Source organism: Daphnia pulicaria, chromosome 7 (assembly GCF_021234035.1).
Source record: "Daphnia pulicaria isolate SC F1-1A chromosome 7, SC_F0-13Bv2, whole genome shotgun sequence".
Classification (NCBI taxonomy): domain Eukaryota; kingdom Metazoa; phylum Arthropoda; class Branchiopoda; order Diplostraca; family Daphniidae; genus Daphnia; species Daphnia pulicaria.
The window spans coordinates 11,690,188-11,710,492 of NC_060919.1; the positions used below are offsets into that span (position 1 = coordinate 11,690,188).

The window sequence follows — 20,305 nt, forward strand, 5'->3', positions numbered from 1 at the left end:
ATTAAATCCGCCAACGGCAGATCGTCTGTTCAAGTTAATCTGTTTATTGATGAAGGAAGTGATTCTACTCTCATATCCAGCTCTTGTGCGTAAAGATTGAAGCTGTGCGGAGATTACAAATAGACGGCGTCGGAGGGGAAATTCGGCGACAAGCGTCGAAGAGAGTTAAGTTCATGCTGCGTTCAGAGTTTGAAGAGCTGCTTCCAATTGAGGCGTCAACGATAAAGAAATTGGCTAATCGGGTTCCCGTCGTCGACTGCGTTGCTTCGACTGCCTTACAGTTGTAGGATATTTAACAAGATTCTATGACGTTATGATTAGCATTTCCGAACCAACTGTCTTCCTTGAAACGCAAGTAAATCGAGCTTACCAGGAGTCGAACCTGGAATCTCCTGATCCGTAGTCAGGCGCGTTATCCATTGCGCCACAAACCCACGTTAACCGACGAACATTACTAAATTTAAGAAATAACTATTTGTTTTGGACAGAAAGTGATCAGGTTTGAATCGTGTCTTTACTAGTGAAGTCATGTTTTTAAGCCTTTAATATGAATTGGATTTATTATTACTGTTCATACGATTTTCAGTGAATTGTTGATAAGGAGAATAAAACAGCCCGGTTAGCTCAGACGGTAGAGCGCGGGACTTTTAATCCTGAGGTCGAGGGTTCAAGTCCCTCATCGGGCGTGAAACGTAGGTTGTGTACTAGATATGTGGTGATGTTCGATACGGTATAATTATCCTGTAATTAGATGGAGCAGATAAACTGAGATAATCTGACTTTACATGATAAACGTTAACAGGGGAAAAATTTCCGAAGAGTTGACCGAGCGGTTAAGGTGATGGACTGCTAATCCATTGTGCATTGCACGCATGGGTTCGAATCCCATCCTCGTCGAAAGGAGTAGTTAGGGATATTGGCAACTGTAACGCACTCCAATTGCTATGCAGTAATCAGGGGTTTCGGCATATCAATGTAGAAACTTAGTGTTCAAGCCACGGTAAGATATTTATCAAGGTACCATGGTGTAATGGTTAGCACTTCAGACCCTGACTCTGACAATCTGAGTTCAAATCTCAGTAGAACCTATTTTAACAGATAGCGAGATCGTTGCAACAAAGGCCACTCAAGACTTTTTCCCACAGTGCAACCCTTTCTTTTAGAGTTTATGCATTGCGTTGCTGATGGATTAGGGTACTTGGTTATGATGAGTTTTTCTACAACAGTACATTATTACGCCAGGCTGTCGGAGGGTGCTGTACATGTTCGTTGCAAATCGTTATTTCTTCATGTCATCGCCATTGCCACTTCAAAGTATGTCTGTTTAAATCCATCCCCAAATACATCCGAAGGACACTATATCTTGCAAACAGCCTACAATTAGATAACAACATTTTCGTAGTGGCGAGCACAACCCCATCGAAGTAAAAATCATAATCGACGTAAACACAGCAACCCTTTCTATCGTTTTCAAAACGAAGCACAGTTTAGTATTTTGCTCCGTCTAAAGTTGGACTTGAATTTTTACAAGAGGTAAAATGACATAAATGCCCCGAGTGAGGTTCGAACTCACGAACTCGAGATTATGAGACTCGCGCGCTGCCTACGAATAGAGAAGAAAGGGAAGAGAATAGGGGAGAACAAAGGGGTCCGGTGGTTTTCCCTCTTCTATTCTTCCCCCGGGCTAGGATTTCGTCCCTGCGCCACCAAAATTAATCGGAATTGTTTTTTAAAAAATCGGGAAAAATCAGAGTTTCATTAGAAAAATTTGAAACTTTGTCCAAATGTAGACGACTATGTCGTCTACCGTTGGTAAAAGTTTCAAGTAAAAATTGATTAATTTTAATTTTTTATGATTTTTTAACTAGCATACACTTTAGCTTGGAAACATATGGCGAGCGCGCCGATGTTTCCAAACTTTATGTCTAGCTTTTTGGGGATAAAGTTCAATTTACTAAAATCTGAAAAAAATCATGGTGAAAGAAAATTCTTTCCTCACCAAGAAGATTTTTTAAAATTTGCTTTGCGATAACTCAAACGTGAGTTAAAGCGAAAAAAGGGAGACACATTGGCCCGTAAGCCGCCGTGTTAGAAGCGCGGAAACACTCGCCGTGTTTCCAAATTTTGTGAGGGTACTGTATATAGTGTCATAAAAGATAAAAGTACGCCTAAAGTTAATATAGCGAAAAGGGAAAGGGAATAGTAAAAAGGGAAAGGGATTGGGCGAGTTGGCGGCAGAGATGGGGCGAGTTGGCGGCAGATTCAAATGGTAGCAGCCTCCTCTGGTATGAGATGGAGAATAGCGGAAGCGACATCTAGTAGTCGACGTTAGAGATTGTCTTGTAGAAAGGGAAAGTAACAAGGGAAAGGGTTGGGGCAAGTTGGCGGCAAAGATGGGGCGAGTTGGCGGCAGATTCAAATGGTAGCAGCCTCCTGTGGTATGAGATGAAGTATAGCGAAAGCGACATCTAGTAGTCGAAGTTAGAGATTGTCTTGTAGAAAGGGAAAGTAACAGAAAACGGGAGTCGACCGAGCGTTCTGTTACATCGCTCCCGGCCCTATGAGATTACGTCACGGAATCTAAACAGCAGACGGATCGTATTTGGAATGATTCTGATCATCTTCCAAATAGTAAGATCCTTTGAAGTGGTCAAATTTTTCTCTTAAATATTGCAGCAGTCTCGAGGCTCCACAACAATTTGTAGCGATGCAAAGTGCCACGCCGAAAATAAGGGCACAAATTAGAGTGACGAATCGTCACTCTAATTTGTGCCCTTATTATCGTCACTCTAATTATTGTGCCTTCTTATCGTCACTGACGATAAGAAGGAAGAGACGGAAATTCCCAAAAGCTGTGTTGGTTTTTTCAATCGCCGTAACAATGATGTTGGATGCACCAATGGTAGTATCTTGTGTTGTGGTAGTATCTGTTTGTGTATCTTGTTTTGCAGAATGTTCGTTAATTGAGACCGTCAGGTCGGCTATGATATCCATTGGGCTGGTCTGTGAGTCAGCATACGCAGGATTTGAACGTTGATGATATTCGAAGAAAGTAACATCAGTATAGCGAAAAGCGTCTGCCAAATCACGTTGAGGAACGACGAGAGAAGTCTCAACCGGCTCCCAAGTATTATTGCGGAAGACGTGGAGACGATCATTAAAATTCACGGTCCCGCTAGTCCAATAGCAGGGAGTGAAATTTGTCAGTTCCCATCCGGTCCGGCTGACAGTGAAATTTTTGTAGCGAGGCTGTGCGCCACAAATAGTGATTTCAGAAGTAGAGTTGACAGGAATGGGTGTGCACTGAATAGCCGAGACACTATTTCCAGCAGCTGTTAATTTAATGCATTCACGTAGGCCGAGTTGTGATGCGGCCAACCATCCATTATATTGTGCTGTTGATACAGCTTGCGCATGTTTTATGCGGCGTTGCTCACATTGTACACTTTGGATGATACGAATTAATTCGTTTTCGTGACGAACAGCTGAGTCGGTTAAGAATTGAATTGCAAAATGTTGATGGTCGTTCATGAGTTCTGCGTTTATCCAATAGTTCTTTGAAGAATAATATGTCGGCTTTGGTGGTGCGGTTGGGGCTGGGCCAATCAACGATTTAATGATAAACAGATGAGCGTTGCTTACTACCGTCCAAGTGGGAATTGTCTTGTCGCATTTCACATTCTGACAAGGGGGAGTAGTTGCACATGAAAGTCTAATTGGTTTTCATTGTCTTGAAGGATCCAGGTGCCCTTGGTAGATGATTCATACCAGCTTCCAACACCTTTCTCCAGTTCACGTAAAACAATATCTGTTGGTTTAGCGTACGTGTCAATCCAAAATAAGGTCATATGGTTGTGTGAAATAAATCGTTGAGTAATGTTGGCTTTGCCAAGTGGGGTGATAATAAAATCGCTTTCGTCTTCGTGAGCGATACTTATTTCTTCGAACAGACAATTCACTTTTTCGACTGTCACTGTCCGGAGCCAATATCCAACAGCTTCGGGCTCCTCGATGTAAGTCCATTTGTTGTCGGATTTGATCATTGGGTCATCTCCGCATCGCAGAGATTGTCTCATGATGTCGCATTGAATCTGGGAAGTGTCCAATGCAATGCGTTCAAGAACAACAATTATTTGTCCGAAAAAATCTTTTGTGACGTGTTTAGTATTTCGCCAACGCGAACATAAAAATCCAGGAAAATTGTAGGCTGCTTTCCGGTCAGTCATGACCTGGTAGTTCACCCGTGTTTTTCCTATTTTTGTGGCCGGCTCGCAAATGCCGTCGGAAAAGGTCAGTAGGCCTATTCCTGTCGGTTTGGAGCAGTCACAAATAGTTGTCTCGAAACTATGAGCTGTCGAGACGACCAGGCTGATGAAGATGAAGAGCAGCATTATCTGGAAGTATTTGTATACATGTACATGAAATATATGGTACAAGATTCCTTCGGTAACGTCCTTCGGTAATTTTTTTAAACGTTAAAGAGACAGAAAATCAAGGTTATAGTAGATTAATATATACTATAACGTTTGGAAAATTCTGTTTCCCTTTTTTATCTTCCATAATTGATTCTTTATAACTAATTGAAAAATAATCTGTAATATTATGAGTGGTGCGAATTATGAATGGCGGAGGATTCGCCCCGCCACCCCACGTCGCACTTCATGTTTAGATTAAGTTATAGCAATATTTATTACTATAGTAACATGGAATTAGAAAAATTATTAGTTACATATTAACTACAAAGAAATGGATGTGCTCTTATAGCAGTTAGATTAAACCACCGCTGAAAAAATCTTTATAATTAAGGCATATAACCTAAGTGTTTTACGACCGGTTCCGAAATCGATACCGATGGTAGCGTCGCTAGCGATATTACCATTGCTTTACTTCGACTTTTGTTACATTATTTGGTGTACTCACCAACCGGGCCAAGCATTCCCTTATATAAAAATGTCAATGTTGGTCTAATGGTTAGCAACTCGGGCTGCCACTCGTATTGTTTAGGGTAAGAATCTCGATCTCGAAAAATAAATTTGTAATTTTTGAAAAATTACACTTAAAAAGCTTTCGGAGGTAAATGGAAGTGGAAGATCGGTGGTAACTCTTCACGACCACCAGAAGATCTGGATGACTGTGAAGAGGACAAGGGAAGAAGTGAGAGATGACCCAGAGCTTCAAAATGAGTATAATCAAACATTTTTAAATGTTCCCCAACTTCTTGGTTGATGACTAACTGTTAAAAAAAGGAGGAATAGAAATTTTACTTGATCAAAAAATTTATTAAAATCAAGACAAAAAACAGTAAAGAAAAAGAGGTGATAATAAAACAAAATATTTAAAAAAGTAATAATGGGAAAATACAAAGTAAAAAGAAGAATAAAGACGAAATCGAAATCGAACATAAAAACAAAATCAAATAATAAATACTCTCCACTCCCGTAGCAGAAAACTTGTCTTGCTAGGGAAGATCCAAACTTTTTTTTGTTTTTGTTTACACTGCTGAGCATGCAATGACAGTTGGAAGGTTACGCAAAAAAAGCGAATTCACTGCCTAGGATTCGGCAACCAGCTAGGTAACAAGTACGCAAATTAAATTTTTAAAACAGTAATGAAAACAAATGAAAACCCCGTTACGCCATGTATCAAATTTTGACAGAATTATGTACAAATTTGGTGACGATTGGTCATTCAGGGAAGAAACGTATAAAGGAACACTAAATGGACATTAAACCCTCTGAATTTCACTACTAGCTACTACTACCCTACCCCCTATACCCCACACCCTATATTGTTAAGGACCTTCGTATATAAATATACCTCAGGGATTAAATATAATAAATCTATGCTTAACATATGTAGCATAAACAAATGTATTTTAAGTATAGAAATAAGTAAAAAAGTAAGTTATTAATAAATAAGAGGAAGGGGAAAAAGAGAGAGACGGCGAAAAAGAGAGAGGCGGCGAAACGAACAAGGCGACAAGAAACGGACATATTTCATCATAGGGAAAAAGTGAGAGGTATAATTAACACTATGTGGAGGGCACCTGGCTGTTTCCTTTCCCCTAAAAATTTTTTCACCAAAATACGGAGGAGAAAAATAGAGAAGGTAGAAAGGCGAAGTGTCTGGGGAGTTGAAAATTTTTTACCGCGAACTTATCGGTGGAAGGGAGGGTGAAGGAAGTAAACAATAGAACGATGGGACATATCGAATTCAGTAGCTTTTCAGCTTTCGACGAGCGGAGGAGTGTGCCGAGAGATGTGGAAAAAGGTGCATATGCATATATATATATCCGCCCAAAAGATTACAAAGGGGAAAATGTTTCCAAGTTCATTGACGGGATTTGTGTGAAATAGATATGTGAATATATGTGATTGCATGGATAGTAGGGTTTTTTTGTGACAGGTATCGTTATGCATTTGTTTGTAAATGTCAAGAATGCATTTATATTTTTTTGTTGCTATACTTATTTTTTTTTCTTTTCTCCTTTTTTGTTATGATCAATACCATTTTGTTTTGTTTTGTTTTGTTTGTTTTTTTGTTTTTTCTTTAATAATTTTTTTTTCTACTGTTTCCTTTTTTGTTTGTTTGTTTGTTTTCTTTTCTTTTTTTTATAATTGAAGGTTTAAAACATGTATGCATATAAAGAACAGTTTTTTTTTTCATTTATTTCATACTAGTATTTTTTTTCAATAAACAGTACAAAATGTAGTGATTTCTTTAGTAGTGCTCCTCTCCATAACGAGCATTGACGTCCCACACCTTTTGGAAGTATCGTACGCGCAGATCCTCCTGGTCGATCACGTACCGTTGCAGCAGTTCGAGCTGCTCCAGTGCGAGGGCTGGGCAGTCCAATACTGATGGCCGCAATCGGTTTTGATTGGCCGTCAGGACGGGACGCGGAGCCGGGGCAGCGGCGGCCAATTGCTCCAAGGGTGTTTGTCCGGCGGTTGCAGCGGGTCTTGGTACCAGCGGCCGGACGGAAGGGGATACCGCCATCACTCTGCCGTTAGATTGAACGACAGAGGTGCGGGAAGGACGCGGGGTCGGCAGATTTTCTGTGTCCAATGGGTAGACGGCGTTTTGTTGTCGGGGTAGAGGCCATAAGACAACACGGCCAACCACTGGTGGGGGGTTGGGGTCGAATTCCTCGTTGGTGGAGTCGGTTGTAAGGAGAAGTCTGCCTCGACCAGCCATGATGACAGAAATTGGATGAATGGGAAGGTAAAGGAGCAATTGGGAGTAAATGTTTTTTTTTTTTGTTGAAATGTTTTTTATTTTTTATTTTCGAATGATTTTTTTTTTGTGGGTGGAGCCCAGTTAACACTTTTTTTTCTAGTGGCTGTGAATACCCGAAACTACAGGAGCAAACATTTTTTTTTCTAGGGTTTGTTTTTTTTTGCTCAGATTTTTTTTTAAATTTAACGTTTGTCGGCAACCCAGTTGTCCATTGTGTTTAGACATTTTATGCTTAGGTAAGCGAGAAAACATAATAAAAAGATGACGGTAAACATTAGAAAATATTCGCCCTTGTCGCGAACTGGAGCCCGAACTGAGTCAACTTCCACCATGTCGGCTGTAGGAACCGGTGTGTTCAATTGGCGCCGGGAGTAGCGAGGATGAGCTGGTGGTTGAGGAGAGTATATGCGCCCGTAGACTCCTCCTGGCAGCTGCAGATCACGAATGTATTGAGAAACGCTTTCTACATTTCTCCAGTTGTCGTCGTCCATGCTGTTGTGGGTCAGTTCCGGGTGGCTGCCTGCGTCAATAAAAAGTTCGTCTAAGGTATCGTCCGATATAAGTTGGAGATCCAATGTCGATGCTCGGGATGCTGTGCGGGACGGACTGTCTAACAGGAGTGTTTCGTCGTCCGTTTGGTCATCCATCACGATCGGTTCGGGAGTCGGTTGGTTTGTGAAAAGGATGTCGTTAGTAAATACGTCCTCCATCCTACCCCAGTCAGTGGCAGAGAAATAGATGCGGTGGTTTGGAAGTGTCATGTTACTGTTTTGACGGATGAAGTGGGAATGGTAGAGAAGTATATTTTTTCTGATGCTTATATACTTCTTTTTAAGTTTTTGCATGTGCAATTTATTAATTTTGCACCATTTCCGGGTCACTTGTCGATTGGGAAAAAAAATGTTGAACTGGCACAATGCTCACGGTGGCCGTTTCAGAATACACCGTTTTTCTTATCGCTCAAAGTTAACGGCGGGAGTATATAGTCACAGCTGGCACAATTGTCTTCGAGAAAAACACATTTTTTTTTCTGCACATTGATTTCCGTCGGCTAGGATTTGCGCGCAATATACGATTTCGACATTTGATTCCGCCTTTCATGCGTGCCTGTAGAATTTTTCTTATCGTTTCCGAAATTTTTGTTTTGTTTTGTGCACGTATATATTTTTCAAAATTTTAGTTTCACTTTTATTTATTATTTTTATTGTTGGTGTAGGCTTAAGACATCTGGTCTCGCGCTGAATGTAAATTGCTTGATTGTGTTTTTTTTTCACTTCATACTTTCAAAGTATGCATATTGATTTAAATTTTTTTGTGGAGGAAATATACTGAACACATCTTTCTAATAAACTTTTTTTTCTAAACTTCCGCAATTAAACGCGATTTCGGCTTGATAGCCGACCTCGGTCGTAAACGCGGACGTTCAATAGGGTTTGGAATATTTTCGTTATTCTTAATAATTGTGACGATGGGAGATAAGGGACGGGGGTGAGGTATGTTTACGGGTGGGTTATCAAATTCTATTTCGTCCTGATTGAAAAGAGGAATATCTACGTCGTCGTTTAGCTCGACTGAAATATCATTACTAGGTATATTAATTACAGGGGGATTGAAATCAAGAGCAGGTTCAGTCTCTACTGGATCAACAGAATTATTTTCCTCAATACTTTCAATATCAGATTCATCATGGGAATCCCAATCAGTCTGAGTTGCTATTTGTTTACGAAAACGTTCTCTCGGTTCGACTGTTGACTCCATGTCAGGCATGGGTTCATCAGTCCATAACATCGTTTCGAACAAAGGTTTAAGTATATTGCTATGCGCAAGTATAATTTGAAATGAACTATCAGCTATTTCGACTGTATGATTATTATTTACTTTGATAACTCTATACGGGCCCTTAAACTTGGAAGTAAATTTTTTATTATCGCCTTTTTTTACTTCCCTTATATCTAGTAAAACTCTATCGCCCGGTTTGTAATTATGAAGTAAAGCCCGTTTATTGTACTGCTCTCTTTGTCGTTCCCGCGCTTTTACATTATATTCATGCGCCCTTTGAAAACTATAGCGGAGTCTTTCCAAAAGGGAATCGACGTAATTAGAGGAGGGGACTGGTTCTGGGACCGCCCCTAAAATTTTATTAATGGGGAAGTTGACATCGCGACCAAAACACATGTAATACGGGCTCTTATTTGTAGAAGAATGTATTGATGAACGGTATGCAAAGCATACTTCACCCAACACATCCTCCCAATTTTCATGCTGCCCGTCAACTAATTCTTTTCGTAACATTGTCGTCATAGTACGATTAAAACGCTCGGTTTCCCCATTACTAGCTGGGTTATAAGATGTAGTAAAACGTTGTTCAATATTTAACTTTTGACAAAAATATTTCATTAATTTAGAAGTGAAATTTGGGCCTCGATCGGATACAAGCGCCAGAGGCGGTCCGTGCATTAAAACAATATTTTTATATATACATTCCGCAGTTGTGCGAGCCGTTTGATCAGGCAAAGCGACTGCCGTCAAGAATTTAGGTCATTACACATATACAGTTATTGCCGTTTGGCGAGATGGGGGAAATTGGGCCTAAAAAGTCTATACCAATTATCTGAAATGGAGCTTTAGCTAGCTCGTGAGGAAAAAGATAAGCTCGCAGCTTAGATTTTGAGTTGGCTATACACGTTTCGCAAGTTCTACAATATTCTTTTACATCAGGCAAAATTGTCGGCCAATAATAACTAGTTTTAATTTTTAAATAAGTGCGTAAAAATGCTAGATGACCTCCTGAAAGTGGGCTATCATGCATTTCTTTTAAAATAGTAGGCCTAAGAATGAGGGGAAGAACGACCTGTTGGCAAGGAATATTTCGCCTACTTTTTTCCGTCGACTCATCGATCCGATAGAGTATGCGATTCTTTACAAAATATAGCTCAATTTCTTTCGCCCATATAGGCCGTTTCTTGTCGTCTTTTTCCGAGAGAAATCCATTCTCAAGATAATTATTTATTGCTTGACAAAGAGGGTCAGCTGCTTGGCTAGCCCAAATATCAATTTCTGAATTTTCTTTTCGAACATGAGAAACGCGAAGGCGTGAAAGGCAATCCGCATTTTGGTGAATACGGCCAGGCCTATACTTTATTTTGTAATTAGTGCCCGCAAGCAAAATAGCCCATCTTCCCAATCTCCCATTATTTTCTTTTTGATTTTCTAGCCACTGCAAGGGTCGATGGTCACTAATGACGGTAAAAGGTTTGTCAAGCAGGTAGTGACGAAAATGTTTAATAGAAAATACGACGGCTAAAGCTTCTTTTTCTACTGTAGCATATTTTTTATCCGACGGCTTTAGCTGTCTACTAGCGTAAGCGATCGGTTTCTCAACGCCATCTTGTATTTGTGAAAGAACTGAGCCGATTCCATAATCGCATGCATCAGTAAATAATAGAAATTCAAGGTTGAAATCAGGATATGCCAAAACGGGAGGCGTGACGAGACAAGTACGCAGCGTGTCAAACGCCTTTTGGTCAATATCCTCCCAAATAAAAGAATTTTTTAACGCATCTTTATGTGTTTTTGCCGTTAAAGGTTGTGCTATTGTGCCAAAATTTGGAATAAAGCGCCTATAATAACCAGCAAGCCCTAAAAACGATCGTACTTCGTCGGCTGATACCGGCGTTTTATAATTAGCTATCTTTTCTATTTTTTCTGGATCTGGGCCTATTCCATCTCGTGAAATAATGTGACCCAAATATTTAACAGATTTTTTTATAAATTGACATTTCTTTAATTTTAATTTTAATCCCGCATTTTGTATTAATGTAAAAACTTCTCTAATATCTTCAATATGGCTTTCGAACATATCCGAGTAAATAATGACGTCATCCAAATAGACTAAAGCTTTAACTCCCGAGACGTCTCTCAGAATATAATTCATTACTCTTTGAAAGGTTGCTGGCGCATTACAAAGCCCGAAAGGCATTCTAATAAATTCATAACGGTTGTTTTCTACGATAAAAGCAGTTTTTTCTTTCGACGGGTCATCTAACTCAATCTGCCAATACCCTGAGGCAAGGTCAAGTGTAGTGAAAAATTTTTTCCCATAAAGTCTATCCAACGTACTGTCGATGCGCGGAAGAGGAAAAGAATCTTTTTTGGTTAAGCTATTTAATTTACGATAATCCATGCAAAATCTAAGTTCTCCACTTTTATTTTCAACTAAAATAACTGGCGCCGCCCACGGAGAGGTGGAGTGTTGAATAACATTCGTAGCCATCATTTCTTTAATTTGTCTCTCTAGCTCCTTCTTCTGTTTCCTCCCCGTCCGATAGGGACGAAGTCGAATAGGCCCTTTCCCTTGGGTGTCAATTGAATGTTTTATCAACCCAGTACTACCAAGTTCAGAATTTTCAGTCGCAAAAAGTTTCGGAAAATCGCGCAATAATTCAGCAATAGGTTCTTTAAATTCAGCATCTACATCTGGATCAGTCTTTGATTCTTTAATTTTAAGATCATTCTCTTGCTCGGCATCAGCTGATTGCCAGCTGGTGGAGACTTTCCCCACCATTAGACAAGAGAACTCGATAGTTCCAAGAATAAATTTCCTTGGCAATAGAATCGATCGATTATTTTTATTTTCCAGCTCTATGAGGTATTTCCCGTCTATACTAACATTATTAACGAAATTTTTGATACAAATTCCCTCCGGCAACTGTGCATTCGGAGAGAATAAAAAGATTGAGAGGGGAACTATCACATCGGATTGCCCTTGAATCTCAGCCTCCACCACCTAAGAGGTGAGGGGGGCTATCCTAACATTTCCGACCGAGGTCATTAATGTCTCGAATATTTCTTTTTCAACAGATACACAAGCCCCTTGATTAACAATAAAATGATCCTCTGATTTATCGCGGGCTAAAAATATTGTCTTTGAGCGGCCATCGAACACAAATTCGTGATTAATGGCGGCATCCGACCGATTACACATAACTCAGAAATACCGTTCGTGACGATAAATTCCTGATTTAATACATGATTATCATATACGATTGGTAAAGTAATAACCCCTTTTGTTAATAAGGGCTTATTATTGATATCGAACAAATCGACATCTGATTCGGAGCAAATTAATTGTTGGGGCGACATCGCACCTGATTCAGAGCAATTAATTTGGTCCGAAACAATTTTATTGAATACATTTATGTGGAGCAGACTTCTTTCTGCGCCCGTGTCAAACAAGGCTTTAAACGGATAATTAAAAATTTTCATAGAAATACGGGGTGCTGAATTTTTGCTGAAAGCGGTAACTTGTGCCATTAGTCTAGGTTTTTGGGGAAATTGTGGCCTAATTTCGACTGCCCTATTACAGTCGGCCCTTACGCGTTTCCCTTTGTCTGTAAAAACCCAGGCGGCGCCGGTCGAATAATATTTGGTCTATTCGGACATCCATTAGCCCTGTGGCCAGTATTCTTACAATAAAAGCAAACGTTTGCATCCAAGGCCTGCCGTTGATTACGGTAGCATGTTTCTATGTTATGATTTGTCAACCCGCAGTTTGTACATTTCATTCCACTTTGCTGTGGGCGAATTGGTTGCTGAAACGTTGGTTGGGGGGGCTGAAAAGGACGGGGCAGTTGCTGAAACCGTTGATTCGTTTGCTGGGTTGGCTGCTGAATAGCCTGAGGGAAAGTGCGGAGAGGCTGCGGAAATTGCGGAACAGGGGGTTGGAGGGAAAAGTCTAACGGTGGAAAATTTGGATTTGGATAATGGGAAGGCTGACTGTCAAAAAGATATGTTTCCCTCCCGACGGGTTGTTGAAATCTAGTGTTTGGCCGTTGCTTATTAAAATTATTTCTGGGAGCGGAGGTTTGATGATTTTGCTGATTAGATTGCCCAACGCTATTCTGATTAAGAGAATTATTTGTTTCCATGATTGCTTGCATTAGGCCTCGAAGGTCAATGATCGATTCAGTTAATCGGTCCAATCGATTATCAACATTTGAATTTTGGGCCGAATTATTATATACATTTGCCTCAGCAGGCTTATTTCCCATTTTAAGACTGGTTGCAATGGCACAAATTGTTTCGTTTTGTTTTTCTTTTGCCTGAACTATGAGAGAATCTTTCTGATCGTTAGCTGCTACTGCGTTGACAAATACTTTTTGGTCTTTGCTGTGCTGGTCTAACTGTACTCTTTTCGCATATTTCTGAATTACTGCTACAAGTTCCTCAAAAGAAAAGACTTTTTTGTAGCGTACAATATGTTGTAGCTCATGCTCTAGGCCTAAAAAACGTAGCTGAATCGCTTTTTCTTCCGCTGACTCAAGTTTGTTTGAAGGATAAGCGCGCTGATATATTGTTTTTAAACGAAACGCGTAGTTTAAAATATTTTCTTTAGGCTTTATTTGTATTTCATCGAATTTAGTCTGATAATAGTCGGAATCTTCGTCGCCATGAAAGTTTTCTTGGAAATAGGATTTTATAATACTATATTCTTGGGTGCCACTTTCCATTATATTCTGTAATAGGTCGTATGCTTCTCCTGACATTTTAGTCGATAGCATATTGACTATATCTGCGTCATTCCAATTTGACATTGCGACTACGTTGTCAAATAATTTAATCCAACGATCAAAACAAACAGCTGGACTTCCAGTATAATTTTGAATCTGATTCAACATGGTCATAGCTCCTCTTCCTTTATGAGTATCCGAAAAATTTTGGCTTGGTCTATTGGGACTACTAGCTTTTTTGGGAGAAGGGCTTCTTATTGAAGAAGAATTATTATTGCCTTTTGGTTTGAGGCTTTTAATAGTGTCACGAGATGGCTGATATTCAACGAAGAAGGTTGATTCGTCGGTATCTGATGATTGTGTGTCAGACTCTCTTGGTCTATAATCATTACTTCCTCTACCTGCCCATCCGCTGGGATTTCTTTCGTCGCTTCTTCTTTCATAGTCTCCTTCCTTTCTAGCCCTACGGGGAGGTTCATCGACTGTTCGATGTTGCTCGAAAAAGCTGGGTTTTGGGCGAGTGGAATCGGCAGCCATTTTCTCCTGGTTATATTTCCCTTTATCGATTCTTTCTTTCCCCCCGTAACTTGTATTTTTGATACTAGTTTTACTGGGCTCTGTTGGTCTATTTGATTGCTATTTCGGCCGTCTTCGTTTCCATGGGAAATGGTTTTTTTAATGGGAAATTCGATAATATCCTCAACTGATTCTTCCTCTCCCCCTACAGCGATACTATGCTTTCCCAGTTCACTTATAACGTTATCGAAATTAATATACGGTGTGTAAGTTATCGGGTTATGAATGGCCTCGATAGTCGAATTATTAAACGCTACTGGCGTAGGCAAAACTGTGGGGGGAAGATTGCGTATTAATCCACCAATACGATTAAGAATGTCAAAAAGAGTATCTTCTTCTTCAACAGCTGATTGACAATCGATGCCGTTGGCAGTCGTGATTAAATTGTGATTAGTTACTGAAATCTCCGCGTTATTTTGAATAAAAATTGTCTTATTTTCAGTATTTTTAACAGGCAAACTTGAAATTTCGTTTACAGTTAGATCTTCTGGTATTTCAATAATAGTATCGGTTGTGCCAGAAGATTTTTTAATTATACTAATTTGCCCCACACTAGTATGGTTAGACTGAACGGTCCCTGGTGATTCAATTACTGAAGGAACAGAAATAATCGGCTCAATTTCTTTTGGAGAAATGGAACGGTCAAACGCAAGCTTTTTAATCGGAGAAATAGTCGCTTCAACTTTAGATTTTTTCGGTGACGGGGAAAAAAACTAACGAATTTTTCCGCAAAAGATTTTGAAGTTCCCTTATTTACGTTTCGTTTAAACAAATATTCAGGATCGGGAATACTTTTTAGTTGGACATAATTCTTATTTGATCAAGTAGGTCTATTAATAACACGAGTGTCTATTGTTTGGCGCTTCTGAACGGTAGATGCGAGCGGAGTGGAAGTAATTGGGACAGAAAGAGGAAGTTTAGTTGGGAGAATCGGTACAGTTTTATCAGTAGAAATATCGTTTGAATCTTCCAAGTTTTTACGAAAAATACTTTTAGTCTTAGGCCTAGCACCGTACGATGACATTGTAAGTGAGTTCGAAAATCGCTGCCACCAGATGTAAAGGTCGACACAACGGAATCATTGTGTCACCAATACGAAGAACTTAAATACTATGAGGCGACTTTACTCACAATGTCAAAGTGAAGTGTCTAAGAACGACGGGAATAATTAAGGCTAAACAATGTATTGATAACGGACAGATCATACAATAAGGTGAACTAATAATATTAAATAGTGAGACGATAAATAAGTGAGACAATACTACTTGTATGGAGAAAATGTGGTAGCGGGCTGAGCGGTTAGGCTTGTCGAGAAACGGCAAGTTTCGAGGTACAGTTGGAAATGGCACTTAGCTTAAATAACAGGCACAAAGCACAAGGGAAAAATATAACTAATACAATACCAAAAGGAGAGTGCGACTGGAACACAATGGTAGTGTGAATGCCGTGGGAGAATGCAGTACAAAATAACATTTACATACAGTTTTTATACTAATTCTGGCTGCACGGTTAGCATAGGCCTAGAGAGGAAGTATAGGGAGCAGACTTGTTTAGGCCTATAGAGGATAGTATAGGGAAACGTGAGCAGACACGTTAAGACATGGCAAGAGCGGAGACGGACGAAAAGGGAGTTTGTTATTGAAAAGCGTTGAAGGAAAAAGGAAAATATATTTATATAGTGTCATAAAAGATAAAAGTACGCCTAAAGTTAATATAGCGAAAAGGGAAAGGGAATAGTAAAAAGGGAAAGGGATGGGGCGAGTTGGCGGCAGAGATGGGGCGAGTTGGCGGCAGATTCAAATGGTAGCAGCCTCCTCTGGTATGAGATGGAGAATAGCGGAAGCGACATCTAGTAGTCGACATTAGAGTTTGTCTTGTAGAAAGAGAAAGTAACAAGGGAAAGGGGTGGGGCAAGTTGGCGGCAAAGATGGGGCGAGTTGGTGGCAGATTCAAATGGTAGCAGCCTCCTCTGGTATGAGATGAAGTATAGCGAAAGCGACATCTAGTAGTCGACGTTAGAGATTGTCTTGTAGAAAGGGAAAGTAACAGAAAACGGGAGTCGACCGACGTTCTGTTACACTATATCTTGCAAACAGCCTACAATTAGATAACAACACTTTCGTAGTGTCGAGCACAACCCCATCGAAGTAAAAACCATAATCGACGTAAACACCACAACCCTTTCTATCCTTTTCAAAACGAAGCACAGTTTAGTATTTTGCTCCGTCTAAAGTTGAACTTGAATTTTTACAAGAGATAAAATGACATAAATGCCCCGAGTGAGGTTCGAACACACGACCTCGAGATTACGATACTCGCGCGCTGCCTACTGCGCTATCGAGCCATTAAACGCTATAACAAAATGCAACGGACTGTCTTCCTTGAAACGCAAGCAAATCGAGCTTGCCAGGAGCCGAACCTGGAATCTCCTGATCCGTAGTCAGGCGCGTTATCCATTGCGCCAAAAAACCCACGTTAAACTACGAACATTACTAAATTTAAGAAATAACTATTTGTTTTGGACAGAAAGTGATCAGGTTTGAATCATGTCTTTACTAGTGAAGTCATGTTTTTAAGCCTTTAACATGAATTGGATTTATTATTACTGTTCATACGATTTTCAGTGAATTGTTGATAAGGAGATTAAAAAAGCCCGGTAAGCTCAGACGGTAGAGCGCGGGACTTTTAATCCTGAGGTCGAGGGTTCAAGTCCCTCATCGGGCGTGAAACGTAGGTTGTGTACTAGATATGTGGTGATGTTCGATACGGTATAATTATCCTGTAATTGGTTGGTGCAGATAAACTGAGATAATCTGACTTTACATGAAAAACGTTAACAAGGAAACAATGCCGACGAGGTGACCGAGCGGTTAAGGTGATGGACTGCTAATCCATTGTGCTTTTCAATGTTAACACGTTTGAAAAGTACACTTTTCTCTTACGTTCACTACTGTACCTTACTGTATACTACTGTATACTCTATCAAATAATTAGGTTCCAAGCAAGCGGTTGGGTCATACAAACCCCTAACACTTCATTCCAGATACCAGGTGATTAGTACCTGTAACCCTCTGGTTCCAAGCAAGCGGTTGGGTCATACAAACCCCTAACACTTCATTCCAGATACCAGGTGATTAGTACCTGTAACCCTCTGAATTGGTTCTGTAACCCTCTAGTTCCAACACTCAGTGCGTAGCACTCCTGAGGGTGGGTGGGTGGGACAATTTCACGTGTTTCCCCGGCCGGGACTTGCTTGTGAATAGTTGTGTGCTACAGTGTTGGAAACACTGTTGCCAGATAGTCTTATATAAGACTATATGGTTACAACCATTCATTTCATAGAAAAGTGATCACTTTTCAATGTTAACACGTTTGAAAAGTACACTTTTCTCTTACGTTCACTACTGTACCTTACTGTATACTACTGTATACTCTATCAAATAATTAGGTTCCAAGCAAGTGGTTGGGTCATACAAACCCCTAACACTTCATTCCAGATACCAGGTGATTAGTACCTGTAACCCTCTGAAATAAAAGTGACAAGCAAATGGAACTAAATTGAGGCAATCGATTTGGTATGATGCCTATATGAGAATAAAAAACATATACGAGGCAACGTCGGTCTTAAAGTACCATCGGCTGCTGTTATTTCGTGAGCGGTACTGTCCAAATCTGTAGTATAGAAAATGAAGAGCCAAAGTCTAGATACCGTGTCAACTGCCCAGGGTCAGAAATCCGAGTTGTCTTTGGGTCTTGAAGCCGCTCAGCATTATCTGTCGAAATCCGTACGAAGCTCAACAAAGCAGCAGGTATTTCTTCGTTCATTACTTGCAGTGGTATGCCAGTGAAAACATGCTTCCCTTCGATCCCATAGTACGACCGCGTGTACGGAATCTGGCGTGATTTTTGCTGCCGAAACCAAGTACCAGAGTTTGGGGTTGGTCATGAGCATTTGGCCGCTTGTCTATCCCTCGTGATGATGCGGGACCAGTCCTATTCCAAGGTTGTTATGCTGAGTGCTGCCATTGCTAATGAGCATCGGATTCGTATGCTGCCGTCGCCGACAACTCATGAAACAATATCCACTTTGTTTCGTGGGTTTCGTAATGAACATCCACAGACTCGTGCTGCCAAATTGCCAATTACTGAAGAAATTCTGGACAAGATGTATGCCCACCTCTACCAAACTCAACATGGAAGAGACGGACTGCGGGCGTCTGTTGTTCTCTGGAGAACAGTATGGAGGATCTCGATGGAGTATCACACTCTCGGAAGGTTTAGTGACATCGTCAAGCTTTGTAGAAAAGACGTCAACTACGTCACGGACCCTTCGCCCCATCTGAGGATTTTATTCAAAGGTGGGAAGAACGACCAGTATACCGAGGGTGGTGAGCGTGTAGTAGCCTCAAATCCAGACGTTAAACGCTGTCCTGTTCAGCTTACGTTGAACTATTTCCGATTCCTTGGCCTTTCCTACGATGGTTATCTCGTTCCTTTGTGTACTGCCAAAAATTCCCCAAATCCTGCCAAATCTGTACCGTACAGTGGGGCTTTGACTGACCTGAAGAAGTTGATGAACTTGTTGGGTTACGACGAGAAACTCTACGGTGAGCATTCTGGAAAGAGAGGTGGAGCGACTACAGCAGCAGCTCATGGAGCTACTGACAAACAGCTGAAACGTCTGGGAGGGTGGCGTTCCGATGCAATGCCCGCCAAATATGTTGATCTCTCCATCCCAAGTCGTCTCTCTATGTCGGAGTTGTTGCAAAAGAAAGTTTGAGTTGTACAAATAATAATTAAGGCAACTGGCAGTCTTTGTCACATTCGCCGTTTCGTCATTTATTTAATCAAAACATTGTTTGGTCCTACAGACGTGAGTCAAAACAAAGTTGAAGAAATTCAAATTTGGTTTTCCCTGCAAATGGAGAATGTGGACTGTAAGTTCCTTGAATGATGAAAGGCCTACAGGTTTCCATGTAGTTAAAAGGCCACAGAAGTCTGCCTTCATTGTTAAAGATTTCCACCCAGTAATCCGCCGTTTTCCATTTCGGTACGAACAAAATTCCAGTAGTTGTTGAAGTCTTTAATCGTCTAACAATTCTGATGATCTCCTGTATTGGTGGACAGATCCAAGCCACTTCGTCATCCCACGAATGGGAAAAAGCGTCAATGCCTGACGTACCAGGGCAAAAGAAATTGGAATAGAAACGTTGGCATTTTGAATTCTGGTCGGAAGCGAATAGATCGATGGTGAATTTAAATCTTGTCCTGTTCCTTTGGAAAGTTTGGTCATCGACTTGCCAATTGTCTGTATCAGTCGTCTTTGAACCATCGTCTGCTATCTTAATTCGGGGGTCGTCTCGTAGTAGATGGATTGGGATAATTCTGGTGTTAAGTCTCTTGCAACGAATCATTATTTGAAAAACATCCTTTTGGATGTGACGTTTTCCCGATCCTTTTGTCAAAAAAGTCACCAAGTTTTGGCTGTCAGTGAGCCAATAGATGTTGGTGGCCTTGGTGGTGAACGTGCCTGTTTGTTCATAATATTCCATTGTTTTTGCGACAGCCAGTAGTTCTCGGTGACCGGAAGACAACATTCTTTCGTCTTCGTTTAAAATTCCACGGAAATAAAGGTGATCTCCTTTAATTGAGTAGGCACAGGTTGCATATCCGGACGCGTCGCTGGCCCAAATTTTTTCTTCGTTTGTGCGCACATGATTAGCGACGAAACTAGATTTCATGAATGAACTGGGCGGTCCGATGATGGACAGGACAGAAATTTCAGTAGCCGCCGATCGAATGGGGGAATTGTCAAATTCTGAGCAATTGTCGACGAAGAATTGTAAGCCGTCTTGGGCTTCTTTACTCATCACCAACGACGAATTCCATCCTCTCCGTTGTGTGGCCTCCTCTAAAACTGCGTAAGAAGCCCTGGCTGCTATTACAACTATCGGCCCTAGTGCCGGTTCCGTTGCTACTAT

The 20,305-nt window shown here is 40.6% G+C and overlaps 1 protein-coding gene and 3 non-coding genes across 4 annotated transcripts; 3 read left to right on the forward strand and 1 right to left on the reverse strand.

The window, feature by feature from the left end:
- Positions 1-361: 361 nt before the first annotated feature.
- On the reverse strand, positions 362-434 carry Trnar-acg. The gene has a single exon. It is a non-coding gene; the product is annotated as a tRNA-Arg (tRNA).
- Positions 435-613: 179 nt separating this feature from the next.
- On the forward strand, positions 614-686 carry Trnak-uuu. The gene has a single exon. It is a non-coding gene; the product is annotated as a tRNA-Lys (tRNA).
- A 129-nt stretch (positions 687-815) lies between these two features.
- On the forward strand, positions 816-897 carry Trnas-gcu. Its single transcript has one exon. It is a non-coding gene; the product is annotated as a tRNA-Ser (tRNA).
- Positions 898-18,010: 17,113 nt separating this feature from the next.
- Positions 18,011-19,104, forward strand: LOC124348723 (integrase/recombinase xerD homolog). Its single transcript, XM_046798998.1, has 2 exons — positions 18,011-18,133; positions 18,199-19,104. Exons 1-2 carry the CDS (start codon positions 18,011-18,013, stop codon positions 19,102-19,104), a joined length of 1,029 nt encoding a protein of 342 aa, XP_046654954.1.
- The last annotated feature ends 1,201 nt before the right edge of the window (positions 19,105-20,305 follow it).

Coding starts and splice junctions, on each gene's coding strand:
- LOC124348723 (XM_046798998.1), top strand. CDS start 18,011: ATGAAGAGCCAAAGTCTAGATACCGTGTCAACTGCCCAGGGTCAGAAA. Junction 18,134..18,198: donor GAAGCTCAACAAAGCAGCAG/GTATTTCTTCGT, acceptor TCGATCCCATAG/TACGACCGCGTGTACGGAAT.